Source organism: Pleurodeles waltl, chromosome 5, assembly GCF_031143425.1.
Source record: "Pleurodeles waltl isolate 20211129_DDA chromosome 5, aPleWal1.hap1.20221129, whole genome shotgun sequence".
Taxonomy (NCBI): domain Eukaryota; kingdom Metazoa; phylum Chordata; class Amphibia; order Caudata; family Salamandridae; genus Pleurodeles; species Pleurodeles waltl.
This window is the reverse complement of record NC_090444.1, coordinates 1,805,676,753-1,805,702,557: the sequence shown is the minus strand read 5'-3', so window position 1 is coordinate 1,805,702,557 and position 25,805 is coordinate 1,805,676,753. Positions and strand designations below refer to the sequence as shown.

Below are 25,805 nucleotides of genomic sequence, written 5' to 3'. Positions count from 1 at the left end.
AGATAGATAGATAGATAGATAGATAGATATTTACACACACACGTATATAAAACACAGTGGCGGTTGCGACTAGATAGTTATGGTTAAGTCTGCTTTTCCATAGAACAAGCATTTTTTGGTTTTCTAATAACTGTGACCCTGTTTAACGAATCTCCACAATCTTTCCCCAAAAAAGTTCGTCCACCTCAGTTTTTTCCTGGAAAGTTTCAGGGTGATTCAAGAGGCTCCTGCAAGTCCTGTGAGTGCTCTGATTGGCTACCTGTTGAAATGTTAGAAATGAAATGGCTGCCATTACTGTTTACTGTGAAAAAATTGAGGTTTTGTGAAAATGAAGTAAAAAAGCTGTAAAAGGGGGCAGCAGAAAGGCATGCTGTCCCCCTAGATTTATAGAAGAGGTGTCTAAGGGATAACTACTATAATGATAAGAAATGTTTATTGTTTTTAACTCATTTTTATGATCTTGCGGCACTCTCGCAGGATTTAAGAAGTGTGATAAGTACTGAGATGAGTAGAGGGTTAATTATTATTTTTTTAAAGTTATATCGTAAGACACACAGAAAAAGGTAGGTGATCTTTGAATGTATTGTAGTATGCGCACTTACTAGTGTGTGAAAGAGTCCTACTGCAGAAGGTGTTTATCAGAGCCTACTATTTACGCCCATGGGCTTGATGAGAGTTATAAGTAGAGTACAGTCTCTTCCCACACCCTAACATGCATATCCATTATCAGAGATAGGGGTGTTAGCAGGGAGGACAGTCCCTGAATACAGCATGCTAAGCACAACTGTCATCCAAGAGAGACGTTTCACCGAAGAGGCAAGTCACTTTCCACACAGTCTACTACGCACAACTGTCATCTGAGAGAAAGGTCTGACAGGAAACGGCAGTCCCTCTCCACTCACTACAACGCACACCTGTAGGTCTCAAAGTAAGGACCAGACCATCCACTCACCCTACTACACACATCCATTATCTAAGAGAGAGGTCTGAAAGGAGAGGCCACTCCCTCCCTACACCCTACTATGCACACCTATCATCTGAGAAAGAGGTCTGACAGGAGAGGCCAGTCTATCCACACACCCTGCTACTCAAACCTGTCATCTGAGAGAAAGGTCTGATAGGAGAGGCCAGTCGCTCCCCATACACCCTTTTATGCACAACCATCATCTGAGAGAGAAGTCTCATAGGCGAACCCAGTCCATCCACACACCCATAAATACTGTCAAAAATAATTTACTTTAAAAAAACCAGAAATTCACTATAAACAACAAAGGTTAAAGTAAGGTTATAGTTAGGTGAATTTCTCAGTGACAACAGTAATGTTTTGAAATTTAAAAAAAACAGAAATTTCTCTGTAATGGTTAGAAGCACTAACTATAAAGTATGCTCCACCATGCACTGCTTATGACCTCACATATGACATCACTCATGACATGTTTTATGACATCATTTATTTCTGTGTTTTTTAGTTCAAAACTTTAAAGTTGACACTCAGAAATTCACCCAACTAGAACGTTACTTTAACCTTTGTTTTTTTCAGTGAATATATCTAAACCAAAGGTTAAAGTAACATTATAATTAGGTGAATATCTCTGTGACAATGGACGGTAGTTTGCTGTTTGATCAAATGTATGATAAACACTTGTATATTGCAACATACGAAAATATGCTTCTATGGCCTGATCAACCTAATAATTGCAACTGTGAAGAGAGGTTGTAGTAAGGGAAGTTATGAAAACAGGTGTGGTTATAGGGCTGTCTTGAAGTGATCAAAAGAAGGTTCCAGACGCATGTTTCCCAGAAGGGTATTCCATAGGCAAACATATCATGAAGGAAACTAGACCTTGCCATGGTTGCTATCTGGAAACAATAAGGTACAGCAGGTGAGTCACCTGCCGTGGTCAACTGGAGATTTTCAGAGATCGGGGGTGTTCTTCTCGCTGTTGGATCAGATGGATTGAATCACCATCCATGCTTTTGGAACACAGGTTTATATGCACTCATCAGTATTTGAGCTCTGAGTGTAACACTTTGCAGGAACTTGTATTAGCACTGCCTTAGAACAGTAACTTCAAAAATGTTGAAAGAGGCTATGCAGCTGAAAACAATCTGTGAAATGATATTTGTTTACAAACCAGTGTTTGCAAGTGGCATAAACTGTTGGGCAATCAAATACAGTCTACCAATTACCACCATTACAATAATCTTATTGTATCAGCATGAAGTGATGCATGTCTAGCAGTCACTTACCTTCAGAACACTTTGAAGAAGCTTGTCATGGATGGTTAACGAAGCACGGATTGTGCCATAAGCAAACATGAAGGCACGGATAATTGTTAGAATGGAGTTGGCCGCTGTGCAGCATCCGTAAACTGTGAGGTAGAATTTTAAATCCTCAGAGTTGCTCAGCTGTGCAGTAGCAGTGATGGCGGTGGGCTGTCTGCTGGATCATAAGCAGTTAAACAATATGACATCCTTGATCCATTTATCATATACGGCGGATAAGGTAGGTTCAACTTCTTATATCTAGTTCATTACTGTCAGATGACTGTCCTACATAGTTCAGTAAAGCACAGACAGAAAGCTCTTTGTGAACCAAGAAATTGTGATAATACCAGCCTTCGCTTCATATACTGAGCTGACTAGGATATTGTGGACATACCATACACCACACATATTCAAAGGAGCAGTACAGAATGGGCAGATCTAACACCTTCTACCTGCAACAAATATGAAATATATAGGCCCTCATTATAAACATGGCAGTGCTGACCGCGCCACCGACGTTAATTACTTCTGACGGCATGGCGGTTCAGACCACCATATAATGAAAACAGTAATGAACTAGCTGCAAAGCAGCCAGTCCACTATTACCCACTGCCAGGCCAGATTCGACCTGGCGGTGGAGGCCAGACCGGTGGTGGGATAATGTTCCCATTTCCACCAGGGATTTCCTGGCGGGATACCCCGCCAGTTAATCCCTGGCGGAAAGCATACGGGTGACAGGAGTTCTCATTCCTGTCACCTGTATGTGACACTCCAGGCCCCCCATTGCCACAACCCCTACCCATCCCCCCAAGCCCCTAGACCCGCCCCCCAACCCCCACCCCAAACACCTGAAAATCGACACCCCCTCTTCCCTCCAATCTCCCTGTAGGTCGTCCCCAACCCCCCTCACCATCTCCACCTCCATACAGGTCCCCCCCAACCCCCCACATACACATGCACCCATTTTCCGACATACACACACGCATTCATACACGCAGACACACATCCCCCCTTCACAAACACACACGCACACAACAATGCACGCACTCACTCACTCACTCAACACACACACCCATGCCCCCCTCCCCTCCTTCTCTCTCGGGGAGCACTCACCTGTTCCGTGGCGCTGCTCCGGGAGGGAACAGGCTCCTAGGATGCTGCTCCGCCGGCATCGTCGTGCCTCCATACACTTATGACTGCATCATCATAGATGTGGCGGTGTCTGGACTGATGTGGCGGTGAGGGTGGAGCAGCATCCACCCCGCCACTGACCCCCAGCATGGCGCGTGGCGGCCCTCAAGGCTCCAGGCATCAGAATATGGCAGGATGCCACTGGCTGTCTTCTGTCGACCGTCAGCATGGTCGGCAGCGGGCTATCCCTCCATGTTCATAATGAGGGCCATAGTCTTTAATTTCACCAGGATAAATCTGAATGTTGTACAGTACTGAACAAGCCTATCTTGGGCACAGAAATTGGTGGTTTTTAAGTTCTTGATAGCGAAATATGCATTAACAGCACCATTTCTCCCAGTATGTGTCATGGCACTCTGTTTCATTTCATTGGCACTGCTCCTCCTGGGAATGCACTGGGCTGGGAATGTCCGTGTTAGAGTGTTGGCAACGTGCTTAAAGTCACAGGAGATGGAAGGTGCAGATGCAATCTCATGTTCCGCCAACAGGCTGCATTTCATCCCAGGTATTCCTCTCTGTGCATGAGACCATTCCAAGATGGCTGGCTATCTACTATTGTTTAAGGAACTGAAGCGATCCGAGATGGTGGGATCTCTCACATATCTCAATCTTCCTTGCTGCATCATATTCCTTCCTTTAAATGTTGTCCATATCATCAACTAGCTAAGTTGCAATACATTCACAGGATTTCTTGCTGTGTTCTTCACACTTGTTCTAATTTGCATGAACTATACAGTTCTTTTTTGTAATTGAGGGGACACTCTCCAGCTGTACCCTACTTGCCAGGGTCCATCTTCATTTGCCTTCTCCCAGACAACTAGCTTTGAATTCCTTCATTTGTCTTCTATTCCTCCATCTTACTTTGTATTCCTGTATATCAAGACCTTGCACTGGAGTTTTTTACTGTTTTATGTATGTTTTTTTTCTTTTGCAAGAAAGCTTTTATTGAACAGTTCCATTTTCAAAACATATTTTACATATATTTTCAAATCAGTTCCCTTCTCTCCTCCGCTCCTCCAACACAATTTGTTAGTATTTGGGAAATCAACCTCAAATCCTGTGGCATAAGATGCCACTTAAACATAATCTCATAACTTTGTTCCTTGTGAACAGGGTCACTGGAATTACACGGCGGGGGAGAACCAAATTATGTGGCAGAGCGACTAAATTATGCAGCTACAAAAGGTAAATTATGAGGCTTAATGGGGCACATTTTGTAATAGTATTACTTCATAATTTAGCTTTCCTGTCTTCAGTTTCTATTTGTTGTGAATTCTAGTAGTTCTTTTCCACTGTTTTCCAATATTTTCAAAAATTGTAGAAAAAAAAGCGATTACCACTGTTTACTCTTTTTTGCTGTCATAGGAATAGTGTTTTTTCTGCGTTAGGAAATAATTTGGCTTTTATTTCCTTCCTACCCTCATTCATTCCTATTAATAATTATTCCTTCCTTTTTCAGCTCCTAATTTCTTCTCTGTGCCTCTGTGGCTTTTCCTTGTATTTGCTTTGCCAAGTAACTTTATTTTTCTCCTCACCTCCCTGCTTGCCTCATTTCCCAACATCCAACCTCCTCTTTCCCAGCTTTACAGCTTTACAGTCCAATACCATGCCCAGAATGCACACAGATGGAGATATCTTTGCACCCATTAATATTTAATTGTAGCAGATAAAAGGTTATTGGTACACATCTAACACAACTTACTGTTGCTCTATTCTTCAGACAAATGAAGTGCTCTATTCTTCAGACAAATGAGGCTGCCTGGCGCCATGCTGGTAGGTCATTCTGTAGCGTGCTGTGGCTGCAGCCCCAAGGGCAGTGCCAGCCTCTGTTGTGTGTTCATTTTAGAGCCTTGCTTGGGCACACATAGTTTAGCTTAGGCCTGCGGGCTGTGCCCTTTTACTCAGTTACGTGCTCTATTTTCATTTTAATTCATTGTAGCATAGCCTGCTTTTAGAGGGGAAGTTTTATTTTCTGTAATCAACACGAAAGTGTTGTTATTACTTTTATAACACAACATTTCACCTTGTACCTTTGCCCAAGTTTGCTCAGAGCTGTAAATGATAATCCATCTATTATTGCCTCCACAAGAGTGTGCAGACAGCCCTGACACTTGGACAAAGATTGACTGAATGAAGATTTTGTACTTGGGGTATTAGATATATATTGTGGGGTGCTCTGCACTATTATTGCTAACCAGTGTCACACTGCCCTGCTCTTTGTCTCGGCGTGGTTAATATATGTGATAGTACTGTCTGATGGGGGCATATTGTTGTTCTACAAGGTCTTATGAAGATATCTGTTATCAAATTAATATGCAGAGTATTACCTATATGGTCCTTAGTAAAAGCAAACTCTCATGCTATGAAGGATGCCTTGAGTAGTTTGCTCAAGCAGTTCACATCATGAATGAACCTTACTTTACACTGTTCGGCTATCCTTGTGGGATTTTGTGTTTATATCAAAGCCAGAACAAGGGATGCTAAGAGTTGATTTTTACCAAAAATGTGGGCCTTTATTTATTTGAAACCAGTGTGAGGACCGTGCTGCTTCCAGGCTTGTGCGAAAGTTGCTTAAGACACTTTACCTTTGCGTTCTAAGCAATGATCACTGTTCTAAAGCATGTTCTCTTTTAGAAAACAGGCATAGCTCATTATGATTCCACTAAATAAATCACTGTAATTTGTATTGGTAATGTTGTCAAGCAAGGGCTAGGTCTTCTATCAGAACCAATGGTTCCAAGATTCATTTTTACATGGTGGCAATAGGAGTTAGAATTAAACTTAATGATTATGGGCTTTCTTCATGAACATGTTCTAATTCACTATGCAGTCTCAGAAAAAGTCGGTATTTTTGTTCAAATTGTGTTGTTTCCAGCACATACTTTTAAACGGAGCAACGACTGGCTCTTTATTTTTCTAAGCTCCATGTTTCTAAGCTACTCATTTGCACATTTTTCAAGTTGATTTTTGCTCTGTAGGCAGCACATTTTCAGGAAAACAGGTGCCTGGACTTCTGAGCCTGCCCTTGTTTGCAGAGGTTGATCATGAAATAGTCATTCTCTTCCAGGGGATACTCATTAATACTCATAAGAACTGAATTGTCCCACCCACATGTGAGGATCCCATTAGCGCTTTAAAAAATATATGTATATGCAACTTTCTACAACAGTACCTTACATATATGTTTGCAGGGGTGTGACGACACAGGCTACCAAGATGGTGGCCTATCGCAGAGCTCCGCATGGTGAGGACAATGCTTTTGTGTCGGGGCTCGCCACACGACGATAAGCTGCTACTGGCCTGTGGGGAATGAAAGCAGATTATTTCAGTGGCCTGGCGGCTGCCTGGCGCCGTTCTGGTAGGTCATTCAGCAGTGTGCCGTGGCTGTGGTCTCAAGGGCGGTGCCAGCCTCTATTGTGTGTTCATTTTAGAGCCTTGCTTGGGCACACGTAGTTTAGCTTAGTCCTGCAACCCAGTTACATGCTCTATTTACATGCTCTATTTTCATTTATTCATCTTAATTCATTTTAGCATAGCCTGCTTTTAGCTGGGAAGTTTTATTTTCTCTAATCAGTTGGTATTATACAAAAGTGTTGTTATTACATTTATCACACAACATTTCACCTTGTACCTCGGCCCAGGTTTGCTCAGGGCTGTACATGATAGTCTATCTAGTATTCTCTCCACGTGAGTGTGTAGACAGCCCTGACACTTGGACACATGATCATGTCAGGCCTATTCCTCAGAAGACAACATGTTTTGTTGTATAAACAGGCAGGCCGGAGGGGGCTAGAGAGGTAATTCCACCAAATGATCCACCCTATGCTGCATGCCATTTCATTTCTACTTTGCTGACCTCAACCCAGTCTTCACAACCAACCGAGGAGACGGCGGGCCAACCTCTGTCTTTCAAGTATTAGAGTGGATGTCCCTTCCATGGTCTAAGTATGGGCAGAGAAGGGCTATCACTGCTATGCTCTCATAGAAAGTGTAGGTAGGAATCTTTAGGCACATGTTTATTCCAATATGGTGGGATTGTTTAATGGTTTTCGCCCATAGTAACAATTCTGACTGTGCTATGTTTCATCTTCCTAATAATCACAGCTCATATATTTTATCATAGATTGCTGTCTTTTCAATAAATGCATTGATAAATGTCCTGCATCTTTTTGTCTGCCTACGTGTGTGTGAGACCTGTGTAAATGAGAGAAAGAGGTAAGATCTACTAACCACGGCTTCCCTCTAGAGCCAGAGTGTCATATGTCAGGTTGCTACAAACCACCTTTACTTCCAGGTTCGGGTGGGGTGCTCCTAGCTGGTCAAAATGGTTAGGCAGACAACTACCAGATGGTGTGGGATCCCCAACACACGATTGTGCTGCCACCCAAAACCAGCAGTCTTATCAGTACAGTAAGAGTCCTACAACATGGCCCCCAACGTTGGAAATGCACTAATTTTATAGGTCTCCTAAGTATCTCTTTCTCACACATGGTAAAGGTACCCTAATTACCTTATATAGAGACGTCCATGGTATTAGGAAAAAATCCTCCTCCGTTAAATAGGGAGCACCTATCTTAGGATGTAGGATGTGCTAGCGTGAACATTAAAAGGATTCCCTCGCTGGTGTTCCCAACTCTGATCCCTATCTTTGGATATGGCTAACGCCTGACGAGTAAATATTCCAGAAAACTGTAGACAACAGTCACGCAGTTTCTTTTGGCTAATGAACTAACCAATAAGGGTGGGGATGTTACATTTGTGGTTGAGGCACACAATGCATACAAAACAGAAATATTCTATTCATGGGTCACCTTTCCTGAAGTAAACACAGACTCAAATACATTTCACACATACTGAATAGCGAATGTATCACAACAATACAGAGCATACCAATACCTAGAGATACCGCTAATTTATCAAGAACACCATGATTGGTTTAATGGCACCGTCCCACCACATGTTTGATTAGTTCCCTTAAGTAATGATGGACCTACGTGGCTAGCATTTGCTACATATGCATCACATCCCAATGTACAAGCTATGCAAGTAGCAGAAGTATCACATTATGTGCTTGCCTTTTGGAATGGTTCCCTCTTTAGAGGATTGTGCTACTTGGGGCACGATCTTTGTTGCAATATATACCACCATGCATGGTACACCAATGGCTGCAAATCTTCCGTAAATGTTAAAACAGATACATAATGAACATGAGGCTGCCCCGGTCCTGGAAATGAATTTAATGCACAGCTTTGAAACAGTCTCCTCAATTATTTTAAGCAACATTAAAGAGAAGCAGCAGCATTGACAATTTGCCAGCGGTTCTGTGATATCCCTCAACAGGATTAGGAACATGAGCTGCCAAAGCTTATTTCCAAAGCATATACTAGTATTAGTCGAGATTGTTTGGGGCCAGACCAACTAAACGACAATTACAGAGTACTTCTGGTAAGGAAGGTATTAAGCAGACACAAGAGGCTCTAAAAAGCACTGGGGTAAACAAAAAAACGAATAAAGAAATATGAAGCGAAAGAGGATAATCTCTGCAATGGAAGACCACAGAAAAAAAATACACTGTTAGAGATAGGGAAACTATAAAAACTCCTGACAAATATCAATATACTGACAGTCGCCCATCTCATTCCTTTCAAGACACACCAGATAAACGGAGTGAGAGAGGAGGGCGGTCAGAACACCAAAGTGACTACGTGAAGCCGAAAACAGACTCACAATGTTCCTCAGAAACTTTTATGAAAAAATGAAGAGAAACTTCCACAGCACAAAACCCAGTTCAAAAAGAAAAAGGTTTCAGTCATATCTGCAAAAAATGCCACACATATTGAGAACGTTACTGAAGAACAGGACATGGGCAGTGACTCTGCTAGACAGCGTGGCAGAGGTCATGATATGTCTTCAGAACCTTATAGACGTTCTGGATGTGACACCGACTAACCACTTCCTTGAAGTTGAAACAGTGGACAAGTGTGTCTCCCCACCCAACAGGGTTTATAGATTAAACAAACAGATTGAGGGAGCCATAAAGCGCACTATTAAAGTTATCTTCTGGAGAAGACTAACACTAAATTATTACATTTTATTGGCAGAAAAAGACTGGTCACCTGAATTTGTCTGCGTTCTCCCATAAGGGGAAGATGTAATTTTGCCTCCTTTCTCAGTCCTAGTTTCAGATGCAGTAAAAGAAGCTTACACCACAGATTGGACTCAACCATGTAAGGTGGGACAGAGTTTCTCCCTCCCACGTTGTTTCCATACAATCAACTCCACAAATCCAACCTTAATATCCTATTAGACATGAGGCTAGAGTACCAGGGAGTAATTGAACGCTGCGTCTCTGCAATGAACAACCCTTTATTTCCTGTAGCAAAACCTGACCATTATAGAATAGTATTAGATTACAGACACCTAAACAGTCACACACACACACCTTTGAAATACAAAATGCACACACCAGTTATTAACAACATAGTTCGCAGAAAATACAAAAAATAAACCTTGGGTATTTCCAATGTTTTTATCTGCCAAAATATAGCGCCTGAAAGGTGGGACTTAAGCGCCTTTACAGCGCTCGCTCTCAAAGGAAGTTTTGCAGTTTGCCCCAACAATATAGAAACAGTCCTGGATCCTTCTCTGCATTTGGGACATCAATATTACATGATATTGATTCCGAGGCATTGTCCTACGTGGATGATATTTATCTCACAGATGACGACCTCAATGCATCCTTCACCAGGGTGGATCACAACATTTTAGGATTTGCTGTCTAAGGCTATAAATTCAACTTTAAGAAAAACAAAATTGCTTTTCTTAGGCGGTCATTACAACATTGGCGGTAAAAGCCACTTACCGCCGTGCAGAAGACCGCCAACACACCGCCGCGGCTGCAGAATTCCGCCACAGCTATTATGACCCACATCTCAGAACCCGCCAAAATTCAGACACCCACACAAGTCCGCCACACCAAAGGTCAGTGATAAACTGGTGAAAACAAAACCTCCACCGTCACGCCAACAGAAATACGCCCACACTATCATGACACACTAATCCACGCGGCGGTCTTTCAGCCACGGTATTCCATTGGCGGTACACACTGCCGCGCTCAAAATACATACACTCTTACAAAACACAGCCATATTGGACAATTCGAAATACAAACACCTGATACACATACACACACAACTCCCACACACCCACACCACTATAAAACACACACCCACATCACCCACAAACCCCTGCTACCAAAAATTGAGAACGAAGCACAGAGAGAGACACCACCAGCAAATACAACAGCATCCACAGGCACATAACACCATCACCCACACAACTTCCACACACCTCACACAACACACCACTACATATCACCACACTTATCACCACACACACCACCCCACACATCACCTACACCACCCCATGGCACGGCAAAGACAGCCCAGGTTCTCGGAGGAGGAGCTCAGGGTCATGGTGGAGGAAATCGTCCGGGTAGAACCACAGCTATTTGGATCACAGGTGCAGCACACCTCAATTGCAAGGAAGATGGAGCTATGGCAAAGAATAGTAGACAGGGTCAACGCAGTGGGACAACACCCAAGAAATCGGGAGGACATCAGGAAAAGGTGGAACGACCTACGGGGGAAGGTGCGTTCCGTGGTCTCAAGACACCACCGTGCGGTTCAGCGGACTGGCGGCAGATCCCCACCTCCTCCCCCACAACTAACAACATGGGAGGAGCAGGTCTTGGCGATTCTGCATCCTGAGGGCCTCGCAGGAGTTGGTGGAGGAATGGACTCTGGTAAGTCAAATCTTAACTATTACATCCCCCACCTACCTGCATGCTATCACATACCCCCACCCTCGCCCTCACCCCTATCACTCCAACTCCTCACAAATGTACCAATATCACAAACCACACATTCCAACACCAAGCCCTGCATGCAACAACAAAGCATGGACACCCATCACTATAGCATGCCCACTGCACATACCCATACACCCCCCTAAACCATCATCACACAAGCTCCCACACAGGAATGCCAGCACTGGGGTACACGGTCACCCACCCATTGCACACCATGCCCCACACAGATGCAATAATCATGCCTTTCCACCCCTGCAGGACCCCTACCTAATGTCACCTGACAGGAGGGTCCAGACATGTCCACTCCACCCACAGAAGAGGCCCACAGTGAGCACCTCTGTCCAACTGGATCTAGATGACCAGCCCGGACCATCGGGGGCCTCGGGACAGTCGGTTCCCCTCACACAGGCACAGGCCACCACAGACCTTCCCCCCGCTGGAAACACCAGCACAGCACCCACCCAGCGGGCCCATACCTCCGTCCCCAGGACACGTCAATCAGCTGTGTGTCCATCACTACAGGGAACCTAGGATAACCCACCACCCCAACAACAACAGGGACCTGGGGGCAGTGGCAGTGGGCACACGGTCCAGGGGACGGAGGCCCAGGAACACAGGGGAACTGGGAGGGCTGCTGTGCGACAGGGGGCGGACAGGCCAAGGGAACCCACTCTCCACGAGGCCCTCTCCTCCATCATGGGAGCATACCACCACTCCCAGGAGACAATGGCAACGGTCCTGGCCAAGTTTCAGGAGACCCAGCGCATGCAGGAGGAACTGTATATGGGCTTCAGGGAGGAACTCAGAACCATCAGCTCCACCCTGGGCACCATCGTAGGGGTGCTGAAGGAACTACTTAACACCAGGAGGGACACTGTGGCACTCCAAGGGGCCCCTGACACTAGCATGGACCATGAACTGCCCACCACCTCCGCCGGCGCTAGTGGACAGGACGCTCCGCCACAGGACCACCACACCAGCACCCCACCCCCTGCAGAGGGAGAACAACCCTGCAAACGGTCTCTGAGATCCAGGAGCAAGACAGAGCACGATGCCAAGAACCCCGCCAAGAAATGAGACAACCCTGATTGTCATCCCACTGTCCCACTTTGTCACCCTGTCCATAATTAAACTGCCCCAGCTCCACTTCCCATGCCCATATGGGCAATGCACCTGTGAGACTAATAGACTGGACTCTGCCATGGACACTCCTCCGCCATCACCCCTCACCATTTAACTTCCCCCTCCAATATTTTGCATTTAAATAAACACACCTAAAGCACAAAATGATCTGGAGTCTGTCTGTGATTTTGAAATAGTGTATTTGCAATTACAGTGACAAAATGTTCTTGAAATAGTAATGTCAAGATACCTATGTCACACAGCTCTAGTCCATGAGGAATCTAAGCAGATGACACACGTTGGGACCCACATCTGTGAAACCGTGAGGGAAAGTGACAACTCAGTGACCATACACTGGGTGAAAACAACAGACAGTAGAGAGGTAGTAGTGTAAAAGTACATGTAGTAGGCAGGAACGTATTCTCACCTGTGTTTCACTGGAAATATTGCTGGATCACTGAGTCCCTGTTCTGCATGTCTTCTTCCTCTGCTTCATCCTCATCACTGTCCACAGGCTCCACAGCTGCCACAACACCGCCATCTGGACCATCCTCCTGCAGAAAAGGCACCTGTCGTCGCTAAGCCAAGTTGTGAAGCATACAGCAGGCCATGATGATCTGGCACACCTTCTTTGGTGAGTAGAATAGGGATCCACCTGTCATGTGGAGGCACCTGAACCTGGCCTTCAGGAGGCCGAAGGTCCGCTCGATCACCCTCCTAGTTCGCCCATGGGCCTCATTGTAGCGTTCCTCTGCCCTGGTCCTGGGATTCCTCACTGGGGTCAGTAGCCATGACAGGTTGGGGTACCCAGAGTCACCTGCAAATGGCGAGGGACAACTGTTAGACACACACTAACCTGTAGGGATAACCCCAGACAACCATTCCCACTGTCTTGCTTCCAGGGGCTCACCTAATAGCCACACACGGGGCCTGCGGAGTTGACCCATCACATAAGGGATGCTGCTATTCCGTAGGATGTAGGCGTCATGCACTGAGCCAGGGAACATGGCATTCACATGGGAGATGTACTGGTCTGCCAAACATACCATCTGTACATTCATCGAATGATAACTCTTCCGGTTTCTGTACACCTGTTCACACCTTTGGGGGGGGGGATCAAAGCAACATGGGTCCCATCAATGGCACCTATGATGTTGGGGATATGTCCAAGGGCATAGAAGTCACCTTTCACTGTAGGCAAATCCTCCACCTGAGGGAAAACGATGTAGCTCTGCATGTGTTTCAGCATGGCAGTCAACACTTTGGACAATACGTTGGAAAACATAGGCTGGGACATCCCTGATGCCATGGCCACAGTTGTTTGAAAAGACCCACTTGCAAGGAAATGGAGCACTGATAGCACCTGCACTTGAGGGGGGATTCCTGTGGGATGGCGGATTGCTGACATCAGGTCTGGCTCCAACTGGGTACACAGTTCCTGGATTGTGACACGGTCAAACCTGTAGGTGATTATCAAATGTCTTTCCTCCATTGTCGACAGGTCCACCAGCGGTCGGTACCCCGGAGGATTCCGCCATCTCCTCACATGTCCCAGCGGACGGTGCCTATGAAGGACAACAGCGACCACAGAGTCAAACAACTCAGAGGTACATACCCACAGTTTACCCAGAACAGCAATCATACACAAAAGGTGGCTTGTATGTGTGTTGAGACTAGGCCTAGGTATGTGTGACACAGTTGGAAATTAGGCCATGTGGGCCCCTGAAATGGCAGCTGCCTGACCTCTAAAGTGGGACAATGGGATGTGAGGTAACTGCGCTGGCGCTGTACACTGTCGCGGTAGGCGGTCGGAGATCGCGGCGCAATGCTGCATTGGTTAACATTGGAGCCTATGGGTCCCAGGAGCCAATGACGATGTACACCGGCGGTGATGGTACGCACCGCCGCGGACATGACTGCCATTTTCTATCTGTTCAATCACTAGATACCTGATCTTCGACAGGAGAGGACCTACACTGCAAGTGCTTCTGTGACCTCAGTCTGTAAAACACAATGGCTCGTGCGTCTGGGGAAAGTGCCCCTGCCTTCACATCGGAGGAGATCGAGAAGCTCGTTGATGGGGTCCTCCCCCAGTACACGCTACTCTACAGTCCTCCAGACAAACAGGTAAGTACACAGGGAGCATGTTGTAGGGGCTATGCCTGTGTGGAGAGGGCTGGATGTAAGAAGGAAGGGGGCAGAGTTCTGCGTGCATGAAAGACGGTGGGTGCATGTGCCACATGGCAAGGGTAGGGATGGGGCCACTCACTTTGACGGTGTAGTTGGTAATGACTTCTCTTCTTCCCCTGTACATTTCATGTAGGTCAGCGCCCACCAGAAAAAAGATATTTGGTGTGCCATCGCCAAGGACGTCCGGGCCCTGGGGGTCTACCACAGACGGAGCACCCACTGCCGGAAAAGATGGGAGGACATTCGCTGCTGGAGCAAGAAGACGGCGGAGGCTCAGCTGGGGATGGCCTCCCAACGTGGGAGGGGTGCCCGTCGAACCATGACCCCCCGATGTTCAGGATCCTGGCCGTGGCCTACCCGGAGTTGGATGGGTGCTTGAGGGCATCACAGCAGACACAAGGGGGTGAGTACACTCTCATTCAGCTGACTTTGTGCGCAGTGTAGTTGTCTGGGTGGGGGAGGAGGGCTGTGGGTTTCCCTAGGCCAGGGCGAGTTCCGTAGGCTAGGCCCCTCCATAAGGCAATGCCCTGTGGCCCCCCACCCCACCTCTGTAGAGTGCCAAGTACAGCTATTCATGCCCCTGTGTCATCCATGTGTGCAAATTTCGTCCATAGCCTTGTAGGCCATTTCCCAGGAATTGCACTGTAGAGCCCAAGAGCGCGGCGTAGTGCAGGGGGCTTCTGTGTCTGTCTTGTCCGCCAACAGTAGCGGTAATCTATGCACTCAACATGTCTTTATTCTGTTTCCCCCACCCCTTTTTGTGGTTTCCCTGTTCTTGTGTGCATTAGCATCATCAGGCGGAGGATCAGTGGCACCGGAGCACGAGGGAGCTGTATCCCACATGGCCATGGAGGGCCACACTACGGACTCTGAATTCACTAGAGGGCGAGGGAAGCTCCACGGTGGGGACAGGAGCTGACACCAGTGATGCGGACTCGTCCTCTGATGGGAGCTCCCTTGTGGTGGTGGCAACATTTGTGCCCCCCACATCTACAGGTACAGCTGCCACCCCCCCTACCAGCACCGCCCTCCCAGCAGCCCCTCAGCCTTCGCCCCATGCCCGCTCACCCAGGAGGGTGGGCATCACCTACGCCCCAGGCACCTCAGGCCCTGCCCCAGTCACCCCTGCTGCCCTCAGTGAGGAGGCCATTGACCTCCTCAGGTCACTCACTGTTGGGCAGTCTACCATTTTGAATGCCATCCAGGGTGTAGAAAGGCAGTTGCAACAAACTAATGCATTCCTCGAGGGCATTCATTCTGGTCAGACGGCCCTTCACCGAGCCTTTCAAACTCTGGCCTCAGCACTGATGGCAGCCATTGTCCCTGTGTCTAGCCTCCACACACCCACCCAACATCCCCAGCCCAGATGCCCAGGAGGGCCCCGCCAGCACAAGCCCAGCTGGGCCATGAAGGACCGCAAGCACAAGACCCGCTTGGCCATGAAGGACCGCCAACTCAAGCACCGCTGAACAGGGCACCGCCAGACCAAGCACCGCTGAACAGGGCAAGCACCGCTGAACATGGCACCGCCAAATCAAGCACCGCTGAACAGGGCAAGCACCGCTGACCATGGCACCGCCAAATCAAGCACCGCTGAACAGGGCACCGCCAAATCAAGCACCGCTGAACAAGGCAAGCACCACTGAACAGGGCACCGCCAAATCAAGCACCGCCGAACAGGGTACTGCCAAATCAAGCACTGCTGAACAGGGCACCGCCAAATCAAGCACCGCTGAACAGGGCAAGCACCGCTGAACAGGGCACCGCCAAATCAAGCACCGCTGAACAGGGCACCGCCAACTCAAGCACCGCTGGACAGGGTAAGCACCGCTGAACAGGGCACCGCCAACTCAAGCACCGCTGAACAGGGCAAGCACCGCACCGCCAAATCAAGCACCGCCGAACAGGGCACCGCCAAATCAAGCACGGCTGAACAGGGCACCGCCAAATCAAGCACGGCTGAACAGGGCACCACCAAATCAAGCACCGCTGAAAAGGGCAAGCACCGCTGAACATGGCACTGCCAAATCAAGCACCGCTGAACAGGGCAAGCACCACTGAACATGGCACCGCCAAATCAAGCACTGCTGAACAGGGCAAGCACTGCTGAACAGGGCACCGACAAATCAAGCACCGCTGAACAGGGCACCGCCAAATCAAGCACTGCTGAACAGGGCACCGCCAAATCAAGCACCGCTGAACAGGGCACCGCCAACTCAAGCATAGCCGAACAGGGCAAGCACCGCTGAACAGGGCACCGCCAACTCAAGCACGGCTGAACAGGCCAAGCACCGCTGAACAGGGCACCGCCAAATCAAGCACTGCTGAACAGGGCACCGCCAAATCAAGCACCGCTGAACAGGGCACCGCCAAATCAAGCACCGCTAGCCCATGAGCGGCAGGGGCACTGGCGCAACTGGGACCGTCACAGGGTGAGTGATGCACTCTGGGCACCAGTCCCCCTCCAGAACCAGTGGAGACATGCATCCACTACCTCTCTCCTTCACAGGATGAAGCACTCTGGGCACCAGTCCCCCTCCAGAACCAGTGGAGAGATCCATCCACTACCGCTGTCCTTCACAGGATGAAGCACTCTGGGCACCAGTGAGACATGCATCCACTACCTCTGTCCTTCACAGGATGAAGCACTCTGGGCACCAGTCCCCCTCCAGAACCAGTGGACAGATCCATCCACTACCTCTGTCCTTCACAGGATGAAGCACTCTGGGCACCAGTCCCCCTCCAGAAACAGTGGAGACATGCATCCACTACCTCTGTCCTTCACAGGATGAAGCACTCTGGGCACCAGTCCCCCTCCAGAACCAGTGGAGAGATCCATCCACTACCTCTGTCCTTCACAGGATGAAGCACTCTGGGCACCAGTCCCCCTCCAGAACCAGTGAGGACTGTTATCCACTTGAGAGACTGCGGCTTTGCACTCTCCAGGATATGGCAGTGGGCAAACCACCCACTGGAGAGACTTGAGAGACTGTGGCTTTGCACTCCCCAGGATATGGCAGTGGGCAAGCCACCCACTGGAGAGACTTGAGAGACTGTGGCTTTGCACTCCCAAGGATAATGCAGTGGGCAAACCACCCACTGGAGAGACTTGAGAGACTGTGGCTTTGCACTCCCCAGGATAATGCAGTGGGCAAACCACCCACTGTAGAGACTTCAGAGACTGTGGCTTTGCACTCCCCAGGATTGAACAGTGGGCAAGCCACCCACTGTAGAGACTTGAGAGACTGTGGCTTTGCACTCCCCAGGATTGAACAGTGGGCAAACCACCCACTGTAGAGACTTGAGAGACTGTGGCTTTGCACTCCCCAGGATTGAACAGTGGGCAAACCACCCACTGTAGAGACTTGAGAGACTGTGGCTTTGCACTCCCCAGGATTGAACAGTGGGCATTGAGCCCCCTCGTAGATCTGGCGTCGTGCACTCATCCGGCTGAGGTGCCCCCACTTCCCTTCCACCTGAGGTGCCTGTTGTATTTCTATCTGATGCCCCTGCAGTGTTCTCTCTGTTTTGATCTGGTATCGAGTGTGGGCCCAGTGGTCCACGGACTATAAATGGTGCAATACCTGGACTACTATTCTTGGTGTATATTTTGTTAATAGTGTGCGTACTGCATTTTAATAGATTACAATGGTTACACTCATTTCCTTTTGTCTTTGCATTCTTCCAGGGGGTTAGGGGGTGTAACTATAATGTATAGATATGTATTAGTGTGTATGTTGTAGTGGGTGAGGATGGGGGTGGGGGTGTTGCATGTGTGTCCCCCTGTTTTTTGCCTCCCCCCTCCTCTGTGTCGTAGGTGCAGTACTCACCGTGGTCTTCGTCGCCGGCGTTCGTGCTCCTGGTACAGGAGCATGAAGACTATTGCGGGTAGAATTTGGAGTTCTGGGTCCATGGTGTCCTCGTTCCTCGTGGAGTGTGTAGAGGTGAGAGTTTTCCCTTCGAAATTCCTGTTTCCGCCGTGTTTTTATCCGCGGTGAATCCGCCCCAGAAAAGGTGGCGGATTGGCCTGTCATAATAGTGTGGGCGGTACATTGTCTTCCGCCTGTCTGTTGGCGGTGACCGCCGCGCTGTTTGTTTGTACCGCCGTGGCGGTCGGAGTGTTAAAGTGGCTGTCTTTGTTGGCGGTTTCCACCACGGTCGTAATTGGTAAAAAAATTCCGCCGGCCTGTTGGCGGTCTTACCGCCGCTTTAACACCGTCCGCCAGGGTTGTAATGAGGGCCTTAGTGTCCTATTTTTAGGATCTGAATTATCTGATGAGGACAAGAGCCTATCTCGTACTTTCTAGAAAAATGTGCACAACTACAACCTCCAAACACCATTAAGAAACTACACCCATTGCTGGGTTTCTTCAATTTTGGCAGAACCTACATTCCTGAATATGCGTGACGCATAAAACCTCTTTATGACTTAATTTGTCCAGATTTCTCAAGCAAACATTGGACTCTGGAACATACATGCATTCTCATAGCATTACAACAAGACATTCTTGAAACAAAACACTTACACACATGTGACAATAATACAAATTTGGTCATCAGAGTAATTCCTACTGCCATCGGGTTCACCTATGTCACATTTAATGAGGGTGACGTGAACCCATAGCATAAAAATCACATTTGTACTCAAATGCAGAACAGCATTTTGCACCAACAGAAAAAATACTGACTGCTGTTCCGATGACTGTCATAAAGGAAAGGCCATTAGCCCAAGGGAAAGATGTAACTGTCCTTACCCCAGTACTAGCCCTTTAAGGCTGTTATCACAGCTAGCATCCTGAACGCAAAAGCATTACATCCACGTTGGTCTCAACTGGGCAACCTCCCTGATGGCCACTGATGTCGATTATACTTTCGACCCCAAACCTCAGACCCAGGAATTTCTCCAATATGAACTTGAGTACCCCATTTTGCCTCCTGACCAATACAGAATCATCATCTATACTGACGGTTCAGTGCAACCAGCTGCAGGTACAAAACACAAAAACTCCGCCCCTTGTGCAGCTGTGAGCGGGGTAGTGAGGGATGGAAGGTTCCACCCTCTACATACCTACATGCAGAACGTAGGTGACTACACTTCACTACTTGCAGAGCTTAAGGCTCTAATTCTGGCACTGGAATATACAGATCCTGAACTTTCTACCTTGATTGTGTGTGTCTAGTCCTTCAATGAATACTTACATTATGGGTGCCTAAATGGGTTCAGAGCCTCAAAAAGGAAAACCATCAAACATAATTTGTTGTGGGGGAGGGTAGCAGATCTTAAGGAGAATCTACCAAAAGCTCTTGTAATTCATACATTGGGACATCAATGTGTTGGAATACACGTTGTAGGAAACTCTTTGGCTGATGAAGCAGCAAAATCTGCAGTTGCTACGACTTCTGTTGCTGTGATTCTCATTCTCAAATGAAAATTGGGTGATGAAACACTGGCTGCTGTGAAAGTCTCTGCAGAAGGCAAGCCCTTACCGAAAGCATATCCTAAAAAACATGCCCAAAACATTACCTTTGCAACAATTCCAGGGATGGGTGACTGTGTGATCCCCAACCAAGATCAGAGATTAGATCTCATCACAGCAGCGCATGAGAGTATTGCTTCTGCCCGTGCTGGTGTGGCAACTACCATCTCCCTACTACAAGAACTCTATTGGTCGCCAGGTCTAAGCAAACAGACCAAACAGTACGTCATTTGTTGCAACATCTGCAAACAAATTAAAGGGTCCACCATCAAACGCCAATCACTGACACCCCTCTTAGTGTCAAACAAACCACTACAATATGTGTACCTGGGCCACTGCGGTCCCTTACAATTTGATGGTGCATACAAATATATCTTAGTCACTGTAGATTCATGCTCCAAAGTTCTGTGGGTATGGCCACAACAATCGGCTGACGCTCAAACTATAAAGATTTGCAAGTCTTCATCGGGACGCGTGTAGTTGCAGCATTCTACTCAGTCCAGGACCCTTCCTTTGCCTCTAGGGCATTCAGGGACACCGTGGCAACTATGGGTGTTCAACTACTTTTCTTGTCTCCTTACCATCCCAAGGGAAATTCTGTTGTGGAGCACAAAATACAAGCCTTAAAGCAAGGCCTAACAGCAAGATTACTAGGTTCTGGTTGTAGTTTGCTTCCTCACCTATATGGGGTCGAGGGGTTCCGAGAGCACTAAATATTCAGCCCAGAAGGTCCCTGGGAGAACTTATCCCTAATGGGGTCTTATTTGGGATACCTATGTATGTCCCAGAGCATGATGGCCCTGGCTTGGTGGTGGCAGAAACACCTTTTGAAATAAATGAACATGTTGCTCTTTTACAGGAAAAATAGCAATCCATGATGAAAATTCATCTGCATATGCCGCCACCTTGGGAATGAGGGATTTGCCAGCAATAACTACTGGCTGGACTCCTAAAGTTGGGGATCTAGTATGAGAATAAATTGCTGTAAAGAAGGAGTTTGGCCCATCACATTGAGCACCTGTTTAAGTTCTGGAAATACATGGTACCAGAACTGTCATTTTACCACTGTTGCCTAGCTGTAAAGAAAACCATTTTGTTTCGATTGACAGTGTCAAATTGCACAGCAGACCAAGAGGATTCTTGGGTAGTTCTGTTGCCTCTCTCACTACTCCACAGGATAAGCGTCTTCAAGCACTCAACACAAAACAATGCTACAATTGACTCCCCGAGCTTGGGGAGAGCAAAGAATGAACTTTTGTTAATTCCTGTTACCACTTCACCGACAAGAAATGTCCAAGAGGTAGATCTCTACTATTCCAATGCAACACCAACAGATGACATTGTTCATTTGGAACCGCTACCATTGGGAACATCTACCAGTTCTGCACCAGCTCCAGTTTTTGCACAGATTGCTTCTGGTTACTTTGCAGACATTGATGACTTTTCTTCAAACGCTTCAGCATCAGCAACTGCACCTGTATCAACAGCATGTAAGATTTTCTACAGGCTTAAAACAATTATTTGATTCATCCAAGGTACTATCCATGGATACTACTGAATGTGCTTGCCTTTCTGCTTTAGATTGGTTTTGTGATTGGTTTCATCTTGCTGATATATGGTCATTATTTCCCTGAACACTCTGCTGTTGGACTGTTGGATGAGGTTTAAACACTTTACCTATCACCACATAAGGTCCGAAGTCAGTCCCTTTAGAACATTTCAGCTGTTCCAATTCCCACTGGTATTGTTTGGGATAAAGTACCATATGATATCATTGGCCCTTCTGAAGTCATTCAAATTCCATGCTTTCAAAGTTTCTATGAATGATATTATTACACCAGATATTGGGGGTCATTACAACCCTGGCGGACGGTGTTAAAGAGGCGGTAAGACCAAAAACAGGCCCGCGGAAAAAAAAGGGAATTATGACCGTGGCGGAAACCGCCAACAAAGACAGCCACTTTAACACTCCGACCGCCACGGCGGTAGAGACAAACAGCGCGGCGGTCACCGCCAACAGACAGACGGAAGACAAAGTACCGTCCACAGCATCACAACCTACCAATCCGCCACCTTTTCCGGGGCGAATTCACCGTGGATAAAAACACGGCGGAAACAGCCATTTCAATGGGAAAACGCTCACATCTACACACTCCACGAGGAAGGAGGACACCATGGAACCGGAACTCCAAATACTCCCTGCGAAAGTCTTCCTGCTCCTGTACGACCATCATCAACGCTGGCGCCGAAGACAACGGTGAGTACTGCACCTACGACATAGGGGAGGGGGAGGCAAAAGTCAGGGACACACACACGCAACACCCCCACCCCCCACCCCGACCCTCACCCACTACAACACACACACCAATGCATATCCAAACATTACAGTAACAACCCCCAAACTCCCCGGAAGAATGCAAAGACAAAAGGAAATGAATTCAACCATTGTAATATATCAAAATACAGTAACCAAATATATACAGATATAATTTCACATTCAACAATATATACATCACGATTAGTAGTGCAGGTAGTGCACCATTCAATGTCCATGGACCACTGGGCCCAAGATGCATGGACGAGGTCCACACACGATACCTGAGCAAAACGGAGAGAACACTGCTGGGGCATCAGATAGAAATACAACAGGCACCTCAGGGGGAAGGGAAGGGGGGGCACCTCAGCCGGATGAGTGCAGCACGCCAGATCCACGAGGGGGCTCCATGCCCATTGATGTATCCTGGGGAGTGCAAAGCCACAGTCTCTCAAGTCTCTACAGTGGGTGGGTTGCCCACTGTACCATCCTGGGGAGTGCAAAGCCACAGTCTCTCAAGTCTCTACAGTGGGTGGGTTGCCCACTGTTCAATCCTGGGGAGTGCAAAGCCACAGTCTCCCAAGTCTCTCCAGTCGGTGGGTTGCCCACTTTTCAATCCTGGGGAGTGCAAAGCCACAGTCTCTCAAGTCTCTACAGTGGGTGGGTTGCCCACTGTACCATCCTGGGGAGTGCAAAGCCACAGTCTCTCAAGTCTCTACAGTGGGTGGGTTGCCCACTGTTCAATCCTGGGTATTGCAAAGCCACAGTCTCTCAAGTCTCTACAGTGGGTGGGTTGACCACTGTACCATCCTGGGGAGTGCAAAGCCACAGTCTCTCAAGTCTCTACAGTGGGTGGGTTGCCCACTGTTCAATCCTGGGGAGTGCAAAGCCACAGTCTCTCAAGTCTCTACAGTGGGTGGGTTGCCCACTGTACCATCCTGGGGAGTGCAAAGCCACAGTCTCTCAAGTCTCTACAGTGGGTGGGTTGCCCACTGTTCAATCCTGGGGAGTGCAAAGCCACAGTCTCTCAAGTCGATAACAGTCTCCACTGGTTCTGGAGGGGGACTGGTGCCCAGAGTGCTTCATCCTGTTAAGGACCTACGGAGTGGATGCTGTTCTCCACTGGTTCTGGAGGGGAACTGGTGCCCAGAGTGCTTCATCCTGTTAAGGACCTACGGAGTGGATGCTGTTCTCCACTGGTTCTGGAGGGGAACTGGTGCCCAGAGTGCTTCATCCTGTTAAGGACAGACGGAGTGGATGCTGTTCTCCACTGGTTCTGGAGGGGGACTGGTGCCCAGAGTGCTTCATCCTGTTAAGGACAGACGGAGTGGATGCTGTTCTCCACTGGTTCTGGAGGGGGACTGGTGCCCAGAGTGCTTCATCCTGCCAAGGACTGAGGTAGTGGATACATGTCTCCACTGGTTCTGGAGGGGGACTGGTGCCCAGAGTGCATCACTCTCCCCGTGACGGTCCCAGTTCCGTCACTGCCCCTGCCGCACATGGGCTAGCGGTGCTTGAGTTGCCGGTGCTTGCCCTGTTCAGCGGTGCTTGCCATGGCGGTCTTTGCCCTGTTCAGCGGTGCTTGGCCTGTTCAGCGGTGTTTGCCATGGCGGTCCTTCATTGCCCAGAGGGGCTGTGGCTGCTGGGGCCCTCCTGGGCACTGACTCTGGCGGTGGCCTCCTGGCCAGTGACGATGGGGCTGCCCTCCTGGGCACTGACTCTGGCAGTGCCCCCCTGGCCAGTGACGATGGGGCTGCCCTCCTGGGCACTGACTCTGGCGGTGGCCTCCTGGCCAGTGACGATGGGGCTGGCGGTGGCCTCCTGGGCAGCGGGGATGATGGCGGGCTTCTCCGCCGTGCTGCTCTTCCCAGACTTTGGCAATTTCTTCTGCCCCTTCCCCACCTTGGGAGGAGTCACAGCTGAGTGGACACTTCCCCCGGGACCCATGTGAGTGGCTTTGCCGGCTGGAGTCTTCCCCCTCTCCCGTCGGGCACTGTCCAACTTCTGGTGCTTCACAGGGGGGGGGGACTGGCTGTGCTGTGGCTCCGTGTCACACTGGCTGCCCTGGTGCCCGGTGCACTCCACATACCTCTAACAGGCACCACTGGTACCGGCGATTTTTTGGCTGAGGTGCTAGTACGGGACCTATGAATTGGAGGGGGGGGTGGGGGTGGGAAAGAGGTCAAGGGTGCTCAGGAAAAGTTTCTTAGGAACACTGGGACAGGTAGCTGGAGGTGGTCTGGGAGTGGAGGAAGAGGAGGTAGTTGTAGGAGGTGTAACTTTTGTTGATTTGGGTGCAGGTGCATGCACTGGAGGCTGTTGTGAGGTGGATGGACGTTGGGTGCGTGTGTGCCCGCGTTTATGTACTTTGGGAGGGGGCATCACAGACACACTGGGAGAGGACACAGGGGACGTGTAAATGGTGGTGGGGGTGGTGAGTGCAGGTGAGCGGGGTGTGGTGGTGGGTGTGCTGGTGCAGGAGCTAGTGGCTGTAGTGGTAGTGCATGCAGGTGAGAGTGTAGATGACACTGGGAGGGAGGAGGGAGACGACGACGAGGGGGACACAGTGGAGGCAGTGGATGTTGCTGTGTCTGTATGTGTGTGATGCTTGCGTGAGTGCCTGTGGGATGTGTGGTGCTTATGTTTGCCTGAGCTTCCCTTGTGTGTTGACATGTGTGCAGGCTGGTCTGATGGTGTGCTTGGGATAGGCTGGGGTACAGGGGATTGGGTCTGGGTGGAGGAATTTGGATGGGGGAGGCTAGAGACAGGGACAATGGCTGCCATCAGTGCTGAGGCCATAGATTGCAGGGTTCGATGAAGGGCAGCCTGACCAGAATGAATGCCCTCCAGGAATGCATTTGTGTGTTGCAATTCCCTTTCTACACCCTGGATGGCATTCAAAATGGTAGACTGCCCAACAGTGAGTGACCTGAGGAGGTCAATGGCCTCCTCACTGAGGGCAGCAGAGGTGACAGGGGGAGGGGCTGAGGTGCCTGGGGTGAAGGTGATGCCCACCCTCCTAGGTGAGCGGGCACGGGGCAAAGGCTGAGGGGCTGCTGGGAGGGTGGTGCTGGTAGGGGGGGTGGCGGCTGTACCTGTAGAAGTGGGGGGCACAGATTTTGCCACCACCACAAGGGAGCTCCCATCGGAGGACGAGTCCGTGTCGCTGGTTGCTGATCCTGTGACTGCCGTGAAGCTCCCCTCGCCCTCCGTCCCACTGGTGTATTCAGAGTCCGTGGTGTGGCCCTCCATGGCCATGTGGGATGCAGCTCCCTCGTGCTCCGGTGCCACTTTACCTCTGCCTGATGATGCTGATGCACACAAGAACAGGGAGAGCACAAAAAGGGGGGGGGGGAACGACAGAAGAAAGACA

At 48.8% G+C, this 25,805-nt stretch overlaps 1 protein-coding gene across 1 annotated transcript in view; it reads right to left on the bottom strand.

The window, feature by feature from the left end:
* Window positions 1-25,805, bottom strand: part of LOC138296821 (ATP-binding cassette sub-family C member 10-like) — a 669,768-nt gene that overhangs the window by 198,821 nt on the left and 445,142 nt on the right. The window contains exon 14 of the mRNA XM_069236276.1: window positions 2,251-2,443. Coding sequence (XP_069092377.1) covers window positions 2,251-2,443 — 193 coding nt within the window. The remainder of the gene's footprint in view (window positions 1-2,250; window positions 2,444-25,805) is intronic.